Raw genomic sequence first — 16,866 nt, 5'->3', positions numbered from 1 at the left:
CTTATATATATCATATATGTTTTTGTCTTTTTTTTTTTTAAGTATATTTTTTTTGTTTAGATGATCTTTTAAAAATTTTTAACCTTTATTTTTCTTTATCTTTTACCCCAATAAAAGTTAACTAGTTTCACTCTTGCTTTTATGTATTTGTTAAAACATTATCTCATTAACAGAAAAGATGTCAAATTAATGTTTATGGCAACAAGTTATTTCTGTGTTTGAAGATTCAATGTGGAATGGATCACATCACCTAATGATCGAGAGCGACTCGAGTCCAAAATATGCCATGAAAAATAAGGAGAAATTAATATGGTGCATGTTGAGGCGTGTAGAAGGATGGTGAAGTTGGGAGATCCATCATGTGCCAAGGGAAGCAAATAAGCTTGCAAATCAATTGGAAAAAATGGCTTTAAAAGGAATCAAACGCTATGGATGACCTTGAATGAAATGGTTGAAGGAAGTGATTGTGCTTGAGATCATTAGGCTTGTTTTTGTTGTTGTGACTAATTGCGAATGGCTACTTAGGCTGTAGGAGCGGACGTCACTTATTTATTGAAATGTTAAAAATTTTAATTTGTTATATTATTTATGTTAGAGTTTTATGTAATTAATCATGTTAATGAATTCATTAATTTTTTTACTATTTTGTAGAGAATAGTGCCAAAGACTTCAACACAGAATAATATCAAAAAGTAATTTATATAAAGTAATTGATACAGGTGGTTGTGTATAGAGGTGTTTTATTGCAAGTCTGGCCTACAACTGGGTAAGTGGACTTGCTGTTTGAGCTAATTAGATGGGCTGCAGTGTGATAAGTATCCATCTGGGCTTGGACAAAGTCCATCAAAGCCTAGGCCAACATAAATATTTATTTTTAGATTTTATATTTACAAATTCTTTCCTTTAGCTGCCGAGAAAGCGAGAGGCCTTGAGAGATTTGATAAGATTATATTCCCTTACCATTCACCCAGTTGCCTGCCTCAGCTGACACTGACGCCTACTAAAAGCCCAACATTTCAACTCGGTGGATTCCAGGCATCACTCTTATGATTGGAACAATAGTGAGATAAACTTGGGTCGGCGGACACCCGGCGGGCCTTCAGTGGAGGAGACGACTTCTGTGGAACCTCCACCAAACTTGGACCGTAGGGGAAGCTCCACGGAAGCCACCTCGCACTCCACTATATATCAAACTGATAATATATATATACTAGAATGGTGCCCCGCTTTGCATGGGGTTAATTTTTTAATAAAGATTAATTTTAAATTACATAATATTATAAATAAAATAATAATAATTAAAAAGTAATTTTAAATTGGTAAAAATTATAAATAATCATAATCATAATAAATTAAAGCGTACTATTTTAAAAAACTATATTTTAAAAAGATTTTACTATGTTTTACCAAGTAAAATATTTTATTTAAATTATTTTTAAAAGTATTCGATTTTTTATATCTTAATATATGTTAATATTCATATAATCATATTTTGTTAATTATGATGATTCCAATAATAAAATAAAATTAAAATTAAGAAAATTTAATATATTAAAAGTTATTATCCATAAGCTACATAAATTATATGTGTAGCGAAATAAAAAAAAAGCTACATAATTTATATAATAAAATTATTAAAACAAAATGAATATTTCTTTTGAAAGTCAAAATAAAATGAATATTAATAACGCATATTAAAATTTTTTAATTTTAATGATGAAATTTTATGAATTATCTTCAATTTTAATTATTATTTTTTATCTTATATTTTTATAATTATTTAGAATTAATCTACCTTGTGAAAATAGTTTTGAGATCTCCAATAATTTTAGTAAGTCATTTTTAACTTTATTGAATAAATTGTTTTTTTATTACTTATAAAAAATAGTTTAAATTTTTTATTTTTATCCTTTTTGAAGTAATTTTATAAATTTAATTTATAGATAAAAAAGAATTACATAAATAAAATAAATTGACTAAATCTAAAGTTGAATCAGTTAGGGCTTGATTGAATCCAACCCATTTCTTCTTTTTCTTCTTTTTGTGTCCATAAAACGACATGGTTTTGATTTTCCCTAAACCTAGCTGGCAACCCCTTTCTTTTTTCTTCATTTTTACTCTCTTCTGACCCTAGCAACTAATCCGTTTCTTTAAACCCTTTCTCTCTGACTCGACCACTGACTTCGTCGCCTTTGCCGGACTGGACATTTCTGGCAACAACTCCCTCTTTCTTTCCCTTTCCTCTTTTCTTCATTTCTTCTCTTTCCCTTCCTTTTACCGCCAATTTCCTCTCTTTCTAAAGAACCTAGCCAACTTTCCATTCGAAGTGCAAGTTTCCTTCACTCTATGTCACTCTGTTTTTTTTTTTTTGAAGTGGTTTTTACTTTGCTTCTTTGCCTATTAATGTTTTCTGGAGTAAGACTCAATTGGACCAAAGCCAGAGCATTAGTTGGTTTTAGTGAGCATAAAAAGAAAATACCATACATGCATCCTCAACAAATCAAATAATACTGAGATGATATGGAGTCTTTTGAATGAGATGTTGTGGTTACTTGTAAAGACATGTGCTCTGGAGTTTAGAATTTTGGATTAGATTGCAACATGTTTTTTATTGATCTGGAATGAATTACTGAGCAGGGGGATTTTGGTATGACTTTGTGGCTTTATGCTGGTTTTGAATATTCATTTGTTTGTAAATTGATGATAGGGATGTTTGTTTTTTGTGATTTATTTTTTGATGGCTTCTCCTGGGCAGGTTGTCGAGATGATTTTGAAACGAGATGACGATCAAGGCGTAGCATCTTAAAATCATGTGCTTTGTTTTTGTATCCAGGGGACTTATCCCTGTTTTACTATGAATGGAATTCATTAACTTAAAAAAAAAAAAATAAATCAAATAATATTAAATATATTCTGAACAGATGTCATCCAAAAAGAGCCACGACATGGCTAAACTTGGAAGCCCCTTCTATTTATTTATGTTATATAGAGAGAGAGTAGAAATAACAAAATAAGACGAGCATGCGCTATCTTCTCTTTGATTTCTGTCTCAGTAATCAGTATGCAATCCCATGCTTGGCTCGCAGCCTTTCTAGTGCTACTAGTATTACAAAAGTTGGCAACCTTTCTTGGCTTGTAGCCAAAGCCAATGGTTAACGAAATTCCTTTATTTCGAACTGTCTTTTTCTGCCCATTTTTCTCAAATCATGCATCCAACTAATCGTGCCATTAAAAATGTGAGGTTAAAGAGTAAATACTAAATATTTTGACCAAAAATGGTATGTCGTGGAAAAGTTATATGAACGGTTGAATATGATCATATAAAGAAAAGTTATGCTTACTAGGTTACTTTCTGCATGTTGTGGCCCTGTGGGTGCGTAATCTACTTTTAATTACCTGTTAGTGTCATCTCATCCAACAGGGCTATGCCCATCCATATATATATTAAAAAATTTCTCTTAGTATTTATTTTTTAATATTGATGCAATTGTTACTATGGGAGAGGAGAGCCAATACTAATGATCGGCATACATGTCGGTAGAAAGGAACGTGTAAAAACATGAATCTCGAGTACCCAACTTCTGCACCAAAAGAAATATGCAATTTTTATATGATAATACTGATCATATGGCAAAACGACAAATTAAGCTTGTGGAAACGCTCTCAAAAGAACTACCCCAAATCGAGATTATGTTCTTTTCTTTTCTCTTTCTTGTAGTCTTTCTTTCCGTCGAGCCGAGACTTAGTGGACACTACTATTAACTAATTTGTACTAGATGACTTGATAAAGTTACTTGACTTAAATCTCTATAATATTATTTTATGACAAAAGTTTGTAACTTTTCCAAAGTTTCGAGAGTTCACACCGTTTTGTCAACAATATCTCCAGAAAAAGCCCACACTCCTGTCTAAAAGCTTTTAATGGTTGCAATTGAAAAATGTGAAGAATATTTTTACCTTTCTCGCTTTCTTCTTTTTTCAAGCAACCATAGCTAGTTGATTTTGAACTTAGTTAACTAAAAACTGTGGCGTTTTTAGTCGTCTCACAACTCGATATTGTATTGATTCCATCAGAATTGATGACTGGGGCATGCCCTTACTCAATATTGCACATTGAATCTTAAATCTATGTTTGTCTCAATTCTTGCCAAGGACCTTGATGCATCAATGTGAAGATCAACCTCCTGTTACCGAATCTCTTTCAAAACTAGGCTGGTTGTTAACTTTCCTACCAAAAGTAAATGTGAATGGGGCGCACTAGTAAATTTGTCAAACATTTCAACCGGACATGGGACCCGAAATCGGACCCATTTGCATTTGCATACTATCCTTGGAAAAGCATCACTTGCTTTGAGGTGTATCTAGTGCACTATGAAATCAAGAATCTAGTACAGAAGTAGAGGACAAATGCAGAATTGCGTGTGTATGTGTTGACAACATAGCTCCAGCCCTTCCATCCATTATAAAAGGGCACCAAGTGATCCAGTTTTGAACCACAGCAGAACCCAAAGATCCCAAATTAAGATGTCTAAAGCTTTCTTGCTTGTGTTTCTCCTTGGAGTGGTGGTTCTTATGATCACCACTCCTTCTCTAGCTAATCAACATCATGATAATGAGCCTTACAAGGGTAAGGGAGGCAAGCCTTTCCCTGGTCAAAAGCCACCAACACATCCTGGTGAGAAAGGTAAGGGAAAGGAGCCACCAGTACATGGGGAAAAACCTCCTCACAGACACCTCCTGAGTGAGGATGTTGAGGACACACACAAACCTCCAAAAACCACAGGCGGTAAACCACCCAAGGGTAAGGGAGAGAAGCCTCCACAAGGACATGAATTGCCAAATGGTAAAGAACCCAAGAAGCCATTCCCAGGTGACAAACCGCCTAAGGGTGAGGGAAAGGAGCCACCCCATGACCACAAACCTCCCCACAGACGCCTCCTAGGTGAGGATGTTGAGGACTCCCGCGAGCCACCAAGATTTTCCGGTGGTAAACCACCCAAGGGCAAGGGAGAGAAGCCTCCACATGGACATGAATTGCCAAATGGTAAAGAACCCAAGAAGCCATTCCCAGGTGACAAACCGCCTAAGGGTGAGGGAAAGGAGCCACCCCATGACCACAAACCTCCTCACAGACGCCTCCTAGGTGAGGACGTTGAGGACTCGCACAAGCCACCAATATTTTCCGGTGGAAAACCACCCAAGGGTAAGGGGGAGACGCCTCCACTTGAGCACAAACCACCCCACAAACGTCACCCAGGACAGGGAACTGAGGCCTCGCGCAAGACACCGATCAATAAGTTGAAGCCAAAAGTGCCACCCTATAAACCACCCCACAAGCCTCCACACGGCAACTAAATTAATTAGTACCTAAAATTAGAAGATCATCAGCCTGATACCGCTAGTTTATCGCACAAATAAGAGCTGATGCTGAGTTGTCTTTCATTAGTAGTCTCTAGCTAGTTACATGTACATCCACGTTGGCCAAGTCCTATGCTTTATTTATTCATGACTTGGGAGGCCATATCTATGGAGTTATGCAGATTGTACTTTGTTGTTACAGAAACTCCTGCGTCATCTATGGTTTATCTGTTGTTTGTATGATATGGATTTTCTACTTTATTCACTATTTTGGGATATTCTGATTTAATTTTCAGTGTTTCACCCACTGTGCTTTCGCCGCTTTCAGATTTTGGATTTTTGGTTGACAAAAAACAAAGCTTTCACTCGTTGCCTTCTGAATGCTCCTATCGAACTGATGAAATTTTCTCAACTTTGACTGCCAGGGAATGATGGGAATTAGAAATATAATAATCCAAAATTAAACTGATGTTGTTTCATATATAATCAAATTAATCAATTTATTGCTTTCTTACCCATTTCCAAATTTACACTGTTTCATTTTTATATATAAAGTATGAAATCAAAGAAAAATAAGTGATTCATTGGCTAGCTCGTTCCTCGATTCCCTGTTGAATTTTGAGGAAGTACGTAGAAATAGAAGAAAAACTCAACTATAGTTCTAAGAGACGTGGACGGTGACTCTGAGTCAAGACAAAAACGATCGCTAGCGAACGTCTGGGCCGGTGACTCTGAGTCATTGGTTGGCCCCAAACGCCTTGAAGTTGACTTGAGTACCTCAGATTCTCAGGAGAACTTTCCCACCTTCCTTTCTTCTGTTTTTTTTTTTTTTTTTCTTTTTTGGCGTTTTGTCTTTGTTTCTTTCCAACAGAGAGAAAGTCAAGTAGCTGTAAATTGAAATGAAAAAGACCAAAAAAAAAAAAAAAACCAGCAACATTATGCATGTTGTAAGTCTGAACTAGTTGAAAAAAACAGCAAAAAAAAAGGTAATTTCTTTTTACTTGTTGAATTGTTCCTAAAGATGCTAAAATTCCAAAGACAAAAATCTATAATGACCCAAGTGATTATATATTCTAATTAAAGCTTTAATGCTATAGTATGGCTAGAAAAAAAATTGAAAAATAGTGTATGAATTTTTGTGTTCATTGCTAGAGCGATTCTAATAAAATACAATAATTATTTCGTTTAAAAAAATGTGATTTTCTCATGAAATTGAATCCAACGAATTGAAGTAAGAGATAAGAAAATATCTCAGTTAGTGGGTGATCTTAAGTGATAATGTGCAAATTGTCGAGGTAAACATAGCTATGACTCGATTTTGCACTATAATGATATCATAAAAAACACTCTAAATTTTAACATATGCCATTAGACAATTTATGCAACATTATTAAATAACTCTTCAACTTGATTTTGAAGTACTATTTAATTTTGACTACTTCATGCAAAAATAAAAAAAAAGGAAAATCAAAATCGAATATACGTTGGAATCTGTGGTGCAATATCCTATTCTACACCTCTTTATTGTGATTTAAAGGGGTTTGATAAGTTAATTCACCATTTCGAGTAGAATTGCACTCCAGTGAAATTAAAGGCTAAATATGAACAGAATCAACGTGCCAACACACAGAAACAGAAGCCCTAGGCAGAACTTATAAAAATAGACGGAAGTCAATCGAGTCACTTGGCTGCAGGCTTATAGTAAGGAAAATAAATTAAATTTTAATGGACTAAATGTGACAGGAATTTGGTTTTCAGTTTTCTCTCAATGAAAAACAAGAAAATAGCTTTGATGGGACCCCAAAATGGACCACCTAAAATTTGTGAGCTTCTCTTCTTTTGAGCACTATGTGAACTGTGAACTGAAAATCTGTAATTTAATTAATTAAACAGTTATCTAAAGCTACAAACTAAGCTAGCTTGCCAAATGCTCAATGACATGAGTGGTGACGATAAAGCTATGATTCCATCCAGTATAAATGGCCGCTAGTTGTTCATTTTCTTCACCACAAAAACAAGCTACAGATTTTCCAATCACAATGTCTAAAGCTTACTTGCTTCTGTTTTTACTTGGAGTGATGGCTCTTCTCACCACTCCATCCCCATCTCTAGCTTATAATGGGCCTCCCGAGGAAGACGAGCGCTTTCCAGAGCGCAAACCACCAATTCTCCCTGGTTATGTACCACCAAAGTTTATCCCTGGTGATAAACCACTGCCACCTAAGAAAGAGGAGCCACCGATACGCCCAGGTGATAATAAGCCAGTACCCCAACGACACCTCTCGGAAGACGGCGGCGTTGAGGAATTACACAGCTCACCCTGCAAACCATTTGACAAACCACCAAAGGGCAAGGGAAAGAAGCCACCACATGATGGTCATCACCCCGCGGGACACCTTCTGGCAGAGCAAGTACTTGAGAACAAAGAAGTGCTCCAGCCACCACGCAAGTTGCGTCCACCAGTGCCTCCACACGAGCCACCTCATGAGCCTCCACTTGGGCCGCCTGACCAACCGCCCGTTGGGCCTCCACATGATGAACCACCCCACCAGCCGCCTGACCAACCGCCCGTTGGGCCTCCACATGATGAACCACCCCACCAGCCTCCTGACCAACCGCCCGTTGAGCCTCCACATGATGAACCACCCCACCAGCCGCCTGACCAACCGCCCGTTGAGCCTCCACATGATGAACCACCCCACCAGCCGCCTGACCAACCGCCCGTTGGGCCTCCACATGATGAACCACCCCACCAGCCGCCTGACCAACCGCCCGTTGGGCCTCCACATGATGAACCACCCCACCAGCCGCCTGACCAACCGCCCGTTGGGCCTCCACATGATGAACCACCCCACCAGCCGCCTGACCAACCGCCCGTTGGGCCTCCACATGATGAACCACCCCACAAGCCGCCACGACAAGCTAACTAGGCGTTACCAGCTAGTAGCTAGTTGTGTTTAGTATATATGGAATGGGAGAGTGTCATAGAAATAAGAGCAGCTATGTTCAATGGTTTGAGTCCATAACTCCCGCTATAGTTGGTTTTTAATGTTTACGTAGTTCACTCCTTTAGCTTGTAGTGCATGTACTAGCTTCCTACGTAGGAAATGAGCATGGACATGCAGTTTGAAAACTTTGTACTTTACGACTGTCACTATATATATATATATATATGCTTTCACTTAGTGTAATATACAGTCTTAATTTCTTCTCTAGTTGTAGTATTAAACATTTTTGATATGATGATCGACTCTCTCTCTCTCTATAGCTTCTTTGCAGCCCAGCAAGCCTCAATGGCTGAAACTGTAACCCCTCTTTTGTTTTTTCAGATAAATACAATTTATTCATCTAAAAAAAAAGCAGGGGAGACCCTACTACAAGGAACCAGAATCACTACAGAGCATCAACAGTTTTTGGGAAGGTAAAGACAAAATTCACAACATATAATGAAATAAGATCCAAAGCTGACAGAAAAGCCTGATGCTGAGAAGGAATTGTTGTGCATATAAGTTTGATCCTGACAACCCATCTTCAATTCTTTGCTTTGTTTTTTTTTTTTTTTGTTCTTTTTTATTTTATGAAGTACTCTCTGTCTTGTTTGTTCTTTGTGCTTTTGTGACAATGGGCTGCACGCACTTAAATTCCAAGAGTTGGATTAGGCCCGCACAAAATGCTAAACTCCGCATGCATGTTAAATACTGTAAATAAAAAGAAATTGTATTTTAACTATTCATTAATTAATTTTGAGTCGAGTTATTTTAGGTTTAAGCTATTTCTGGTTTTGAATTTTGAATTGAACCAATTTGTGTTGTTGACGTTCATTAATTATTACGTAAAATATTTTTTCATTTTTTAAATTTTGAGGTAATAAACGTTAACTTTAAAGGAACTAAAGAGAGAATTATACCTTATTTTATAAGTTATGACTGACATTTTAAATTGTAAGTCGAACCATAATTACGGTGAATTACTAATAATAATCTGTGTAATGAAAGTGAAAATTAACATCATTCAATAAAAAACAATTTATAATTTTTTTAGAAGTTAACTATTTTTTTTTATATTAATTAATAACTTTCATTTCACTTGTTTCTTTCCTTTTTATATGAGTCAAAAAATTTTTGAATTTTTTTATGATATCAAAAATCAAAGTTGAAGGTATGCTACAAGTTAACAAAAATGTGATAATAAACAATTTAATTACTATTAATAAAATATAACATAATTTTAAAAGTTAATAATTTAAATAAAAATATCTGAATATCATACTCGAATCATCCGAATCCGAAATAACTTGTACTCGGAATTATTCGGGTTTTCAATTCTGATCCAACAAATTCAATTTCACATATCAAATTTTTATGTTTTTCAAAAATAACTATCTTCATGGGCCATTAGTCCACATGATGTTAAATTAATTTTTTTAGGGAGAGAGTCCACCATAGTAGCTTGCTATTGGTTCTCTCGCGCATTGCCCTAGCGTTGCACTATAGCTCAGGGCTGGCGCACCCCACTAACTAAAAAAAAAAATTATCTTCATAATAAATACTAGAATATATAATTTATTAATTAATATATATTCTCTGTCTCTAAAAAATAAGATTCAAATACTCGTCTCTTAATTATAAAAAAAAAATCTATTTTCGTAATAAAATAATCATCAAGTTGGGCCTAGGCTTAATATTGTTTGTTCAAGTTAGAATTATTTATAACCAGCAGGGCTTAAGGGCCCAGAGCCTGGCCTAGCATGGCCAGGGGCAGTCGGTGGACACCAATAGGCTGCGGCCACCAATAAAGAAAACAATAAATGGCTGGCTAAATCAATAACTTAAACAATTTTGTCATTTTTCAAGATCAGAAATTAAATAACAAAAACATTAAAATATATGTAGTTGGTGGAATGGATGAAAAAGTGAAGATATAATAATTTAAGGAGTTGTTGGACCACTTATTAGGGGAAAAATATAAAGAAAGTAAAAAAGGATAAGCCAGTTAGGAGTAAACAAATTTTTGGCAACCATCTCCATTGGATGTGTGAGTAAGTCGTATCAGAAATTAAGAAAGATGATGTGCCCATAATAACATGCATGGAGACATATGGCACCACGATTTGTTTTCCTTGGTCGTAGATTCGTGGAGAAAAACCACGGTTCGTAGTAAGAATATTCCTCACATAATTCTTCAATTTCACCTGCCCTGTCTGGAGAATAAAGTCTTCAGTTTAGACCCAGAAAACCTACCAGCATTTGTCCATTGAAAAAAAGGAGCAAATCCGATCGAGAAGATAACTACATATGCAGAGCACTGACATATCAAATCTATATTTTCTTTTATTTACATACATTTGTCAAAGGATACAAAAAAAAAAATGGCTTATTTTTCAGGACAGGAAACTTCTGGGTTCTGGAACATGTAGACTACACAGCTGCACCTCCAGTGTATTGGTTCCTGTTGTATGTGTCTTATTTTTGGCCTCACAATTAAAGGATGAAGTAAGGATATCACTAATTCATGGATCTTGATGGAGTCATACCACAGAGAGAGACTATGGCAAGAGAGATGAGTAGTTATGGGTTCTTTTCTATGGGAATAGTCCACGTTCAATATTTTATTTTCTTTTGTCAATGAGCAAATATGACTTGTAAATACAGAATTTTTGTATCTCTCTCAATCAATCTCCACCTACAGACTATGGGATTCTGTTCTCTCTGCACATTTTCCACCATCTACAATGTCAAATTAAAGCTCCTACACGTTTGTTACTGGAAACATACTCCAGGTAGCCCTTGAGTCTGGAAATGAGAGTTCTTGTTTACACCTCCAATATTGACAACTTTGTACCCAGAATTCATCCCAACAAGTAACGAAAGTCTTTGACAATACTAAAAGTTTTGTTAAGTCCAAAGTTATCTGATAAACTATGTTATATATATTTTTTTATTCTTCATTTTTTGGGTTTATTTGCATGTTTAGATTGAAATGATAGGCACGGACTGACACGATGAAACTGTACCAACGACCTATGACTGACAAGTGGCCATCAATGTCGCAATCTATATGGGAAATCAAGAAACGCGGATGCGGAATGCCAAATATTACGCCATGGAAGAAAATCTAGAATTACAAGAAATCACAGTCTTGAAAACGACTGAAGTGAGTGAATCATACAGAAATTCGAACAAAACGGAAGAAAAATAATAGGAGCAAAAGTTCTTTGGTAATTACCTTAATTGTAGCACCAACCTTTTTTGTTCTTATTGGCCAAAATAATGCCTTGCTACTGTCCAAGCGCTGTTGACATTTTCCATGATGGCTGCTTTGACAAAATGCTCACCTAGAGATCTGGATCAACGTTGAAACAGATGAAGAAAGGGCAAAAGTCGGTAGATCGTGAGAGAGAAACTAAAATGGATTTTAACCTGGAGGTTGGAACTTTTCCTCCCTCATCCTTCTTAGGAACAGGATTTTCCCAACTGTCTAAATGTTCATCTCTATGGGAAACAAATGAACCATTTTATCGCCTTAATTAAGCTCCGCAAATTATATAGTTTAACTTATTTTGTAATCTGTGCATGACACGAACTGAACGAAATTTGAACATGTATACAACTTTCCAGGGCTGGTAAGCATTACAAAATGGTATGTTCCTTCAAGTTCTGAACCATTATCTTTATACCATCAAAGCACAAAGATGTCTCCTATGTATACTTGTTTATGTTGTTTATCGGTTCAGTGGTTTTTAGTCTTAGCGCACCCTGTTTAGCTGATTACGCAAAGCCACCTCAATATAAGCGCAAACCACCCATTCCAGGCCACCTGGATCCCCCAACTAAGAAGCCAGTGCCAGAGCACGAGGCAGGAACCCCAGTTCGAAAGCCTCCTAAAGCAGAAAAGCTAAATCCTGAGCACAATCCACTAACTCTATCTACCTCCTAGAGTTAGGACCAAAACCACCCATTGCACCAACTCTACCTCCAAAAAAAGGACCAGCACCACAGGTGGACAAGCCGTTGAAAAGCCAGCCACAATGCCCAAACCTCATACCCCGGCTCCTGAGCATAAGCCAAGAACTCTACCCTCGCCCAAACCATCTCCACCCTATGGAAACTACCCTGGACACCCTCCAATAATGGAGAAAGCTGAAGAGCCTCACAAGCCACTTTGTTACTGCATGCAGTTGATTTCCATGAATACTTATTTATTCCCACCTATATTCATATTTCCTCTCCAGTCATGGTCTGTTTCTCTTTTCGCTTTCTTTGTTTCAATCCCCCCTATCATCCCTTTCTTTTGGCTTTTTGACTTCAACTGAACCACTAAGTTCAAGATTTTTGTTGCGTTTTCGTGCATGGAGATTGGTTGGTGGAAAGATCCATTGCCAGAGTTGCAAAAATCAAAAAACAATAATAATGGCATTCATGATCAATCATGTATTTCAAACATTGTGTTACGTACTAATTGGATAAGCTACGAATTGAAAGTTCATCTAATTTTATAACGAGTACAATTTTATCAAAAGGACGGTAGGTAAGCTAGGCCTATTATGCAGCATGTCGGTTTTGCAAAATGCCAGTCTTTCTCACTGACTGTTGTTCTATCGCCATTAAGCTTTTTCTTCTGCCAGCACATAGCAGCACAGAACCTGCAGGTTTTTTTAATTTAAAAAAAAACCAGCAGGTTTTTTGATAAAATAACCTGTAGATGAGGGGGGGAAAACTACAAAAGAAATCTGCTGAATTTCGACTCAGGAAAGTGATTATAAATTTATAATTCATATGATAATCACCTAATTACAGGACAAGATGGTACATAATGAAATATTTCTTTACTCTGGTCGAACTCTTCATCTAAATTGTTTGGAATAAGCCTTAGGCTGCCCGAATTCATGAAAATTAATTAAGCCGATTCACAGAACTGTTCATCTGCTTTAAGAGCTCATATTTCCTCACAATTAGTTATACCAAATCCAGTGTTGCGTGTAGAAAACAAATTTCTGGAAGCTTCATGGTGACCAGGCCGTACTTCCAGGAAGAGATCCCAAGTCCAAATACTCTCTTTCCGAGTTTAAAGTATTGTGCAAAATTTATGACATACTTCATAATGCTATTAACATGCAATTTAGGATTGGGAATTAAAATCTAATTATGAGCAGTGTTCATGAACCAGATTGTCCTGCCTAAAGCGCTCTGTCATGAGAGTAAAGGCAATAACAACAATAATTGTCAAACGTTGCAGCCAAAATTCTTATGGAGAACAAAGTAGTTGTAAACAGTTCAGATTCTCTTCAATATAGCCTCACTTACAGAGTAAATTAATTTCTCTCCATAATAGAACCACTCAAATACCTTAATTAGCAGAAAAAGATCTATGATTAGTCTTTCAGTAATTTGCCTGCGGCTTTAGTGCAAGGGTAATAATGAATCCATAAGACTAAATTGCTAAGCTATCCATACACTGATAGTGAAAGAAAGCTGTCTTTCTGGAACTTAGTTCAACTAAGGTACAATCAACAGGAAGGTTGAAATATTGCTTCTAAAAGTCAATAAAAGACCATTAGATGCAAAAACTCGTTGAATTGCCTAGTGCCAACTATAAGGAATTAGGTAACTGAAAACAAAATATAGAAAGAGAAAAAGGGTATGCATCATAAAAGTCAATACCGACAAATAAGCTCACTTGTTGTTAACTATGGAAACAAGCAAAGAGGTGAGTGCTGCATTCGTGTAAATTTCCCAACAGGACTGCAAAGGCTTCCACCAATAATGAAGTTGCCTTTTGGCAACAATGTTGTTAGATTTTAGCCAAAATAATCTCCCTCAAGCAAAACTTACAACATGCAAGCGGAAGGTACCAACCTTCTCATCTGGGCTTCGCTTTTTTTATTTTATTTTTATTTTTTATAGCTGTGGCATTACATTTGAAATTAGTAACAATGTTTGCAGTCCAGAAGGAAATTTGCTGTCATCAAACACTTCTACTATATTTATTGTAGCAACCAAGACTTTACAGGACATGAAAACAGTAAATATCAAACCAATTGGAGTAAAAAGTGTTCCTTGATGAACACCTATTGTGATACTAGAAGATGTGCAGTCCTGCAATTTTTTTGCAACTTTATCCTGAGGCATTGTTTATAGAAACTCTCTTCACTTTCAGTCTCTTGAGATATTTTCATGCCTTGAGCTTCTTATCTTTGTTAGGAAAGAGTTGCTGAGCAGATATAAAGGAGAATTTCGTGCCATTCTATTGCTTCTTTTAGCAGGAAAAGAAAAAGCATGTTTCATAAATGAAAAAGATGAAAAGAGTGACGCTAACTATTACTTTATGGAAAGAGAAGGAATAGTCACCGCCAAAAGAACCACACTGCCAATCTTCTTTAATAGCCACACTGCCAATCTTCTTCAATCATGAATAAGGCCTTGTTATTCATAGTCCAAAATTTCGACTAAGTGGGACCCAAATGGACCCTATCACATTTATGAATTACTCAAATATTTACAAATCTAGCTAGCTCACTATTTCGTAAGGTATGATGCGAGAGAAATTTTGACACCTGGACTAACCAAAAGGCTCCTTTACCACTATAAAAGGAGGGCTTCGAGTTGCCCTATCGAAAGCCAGAGCTCCAAGATGTCTCTTACACACTTACTAGTACTGCTCCTGGGAGTGGTGGTTCTCGCCACTCCCTCCCTTGGTACCTACGAGTTACCCGGCTATGGGAAACCACCTACTCCTGTTTACAAACCTCCCGAGGTGAAGCCACCCCCAATTTACAAACCACCACCAGTTTACGAACCTCCAAAGAAGCCAGAACCCCAACCCCCTGTCTATGAACCCCCAAAGAAGGAGAAGCCGGAGCCCAAGCCACCGGTTTACGAACCTCCAAAGAAGGAAAAGCCAGAACCCAAACCACCAGTTTATGAACCTCCCAAGAAACCACCGGTGTATGAGCCTCCAAAGAAACCGCCAGTTTATGAACCTAAGCCTCCAAAGCCACCAGTTTATGAGCCTAAGCCACCAAAGCCACCAGTTTATGAACCTCCAAAGAAACCACCAGTATATGAACCTAAGCCTCCAAAGCCAGAACCCAAACCACCAGTATATGAGCCTCCAAAGAAGCCTCCGGTGTATGAGCCTCCAAAGAAACCGCCAGTTTATGAACCTAAGCCACCAAAGCCACCAGTTTATGAGCCTAAGCCACCAAAGCCACCAGTATATGAACCTAAGCCACCAGTTTATGAACCTAAGCCACCAAAGCCACCAGTTTATGAGCCTCCAAAGAAGCCTCCGGTGTATGAGCCTCCAAAGAAACCACCAGTATATGAACCTAAGCCACCAAAGCCACCAGTTTATGAACCTAAGCCACCAAAGCCACCAGTTTATGAACCTCCAAAGAAAGAGAAGCCAGAACCCAAACCACCAGTATATGAGCCTCCAAAGAAGCCTCCAGTGTATGAACCTAAGCCACCAAAACCACCAGTATATGAACCTAAGCCACCAAAACCGCCAGTTTATGAACCTCCGAAGAAAGAGAAGCCAGAGCCCAAACCACCGGTTTACGAACCTCCGAAGAAGCCACCAGTATATGAACCTCCTAAGAAACCACCGGTGTATGAGCCACCTTATGGTCACTATCCAGGACACCCTCCAATGGGGAAGCCATAAAACTAGCCCCCATCACCAAGCCATCCGAACAACATGAGCTACTATGGCCATATAGATAGATTAGTAACTACGAATAAGGGCTGCTGCCAACTTGTGTTATATTTTCTTGCATGTCATTTAATGTTTTTATCATAAGTCCTGTTTGATGAGAGATCGGGAGCTAGCGATTGAGAAAGCTCCTGTCAGTACTCTTTGAAATGTCTATTCTCTTCTTGCTGCTTAATGAGCAATCGAGCATATCCAAATTCATCTTAAGTGCAAATCCCAACTGCAGTAGTATTAATCGCAGATTTTTCCTGTATTTGCACGTGCATGTGCCTTTTTGGCCATCCAAAAGAGCTCCAGGACTCAAAAACTTTTTCATATGTTTCACTAAATGCATGGAGTAAACAGTGGCAGACAGGCTAAGACAAATATATATATATATATATTTATGTATATAATATTGGACACAATAATGCCAGTTGCAATGAGCAATCTTTATCCATCTGCTGGATGCCAAAAAATGCTAATAATATATGTCAAGCACATAAACTAAATTGGAACAGAAATCTTCTACCCAACTTCCTGCTTATAAGAAGCGTGAGATTTATTTCTCAGTTTTTTTGTTTCCATCAACCAAGTAAAGATGCCCTGGTTGGTTACTGTGAAATTTTGATTCTATGTTACAATATGCTTAAAAATTGGACAAAGTTATGAATTATAATTACAATTTTTTTTTGAAAACATGATTACAAAATTATATAAAAAATAATTAAAAAGTAAATATTCCATGATTTCTAAAATATGCCATAATGCCACAAATCTGAATTTCATTGTTTCAGCACAAAAGTATGATAAATT

The 16,866-nt window shown here is 37.0% G+C and overlaps 3 protein-coding genes across 3 annotated transcripts; all 3 read left to right on the top strand.

Moving 5' to 3' along the window:
• Positions 1-4,440: 4,440 nt before the first annotated feature.
• LOC18603208 (uncharacterized) lies at positions 4,441-5,647 on the top strand. The gene has a single exon (XM_007035036.3). It carries the CDS (start codon positions 4,525-4,527, stop codon positions 5,353-5,355), a length of 831 nt encoding a protein of 276 aa, XP_007035098.3. The 5' UTR covers positions 4,441-4,524; the 3' UTR covers positions 5,356-5,647.
• Positions 5,648-7,348: 1,701 nt separating this feature from the next.
• On the top strand, positions 7,349-8,549 carry LOC18603207 (uncharacterized). Its single transcript, XM_018119416.2, has one exon. The coding sequence runs from the start codon at positions 7,398-7,400 to the stop codon at positions 8,286-8,288; it is 891 nt and encodes a 296-aa protein (XP_017974905.2). The 5' UTR covers positions 7,349-7,397; the 3' UTR covers positions 8,289-8,549.
• Positions 8,550-14,961: 6,412 nt separating this feature from the next.
• LOC18603206 (uncharacterized) lies at positions 14,962-16,278 on the top strand. Its single transcript, XM_007035034.3, has one exon. It carries the CDS (start codon positions 14,989-14,991, stop codon positions 16,021-16,023), a length of 1,035 nt encoding a protein of 344 aa, XP_007035096.2. The 5' UTR covers positions 14,962-14,988; the 3' UTR covers positions 16,024-16,278.
• The last annotated feature ends 588 nt before the right edge of the window (positions 16,279-16,866 follow it).

Source organism: Theobroma cacao, chromosome 4 (genome assembly GCF_053813885.1).
Source record: "Theobroma cacao isolate CCN51 chromosome 4, ASM5381388v1, whole genome shotgun sequence".
Taxonomy (NCBI): domain Eukaryota; kingdom Viridiplantae; phylum Streptophyta; class Magnoliopsida; order Malvales; family Malvaceae; genus Theobroma; species Theobroma cacao.
This window is presented reverse-complemented; position numbering and strand designations above follow the sequence as displayed.

Coding starts and splice junctions, on each gene's coding strand:
- LOC18603208 (XM_007035036.3), top strand. CDS start 4,525: ATGTCTAAAGCTTTCTTGCTTGTGTTTCTCCTTGGAGTGGTGGTTCTT.
- LOC18603207 (XM_018119416.2), top strand. CDS start 7,398: ATGTCTAAAGCTTACTTGCTTCTGTTTTTACTTGGAGTGATGGCTCTT.
- LOC18603206 (XM_007035034.3), top strand. CDS start 14,989: ATGTCTCTTACACACTTACTAGTACTGCTCCTGGGAGTGGTGGTTCTC.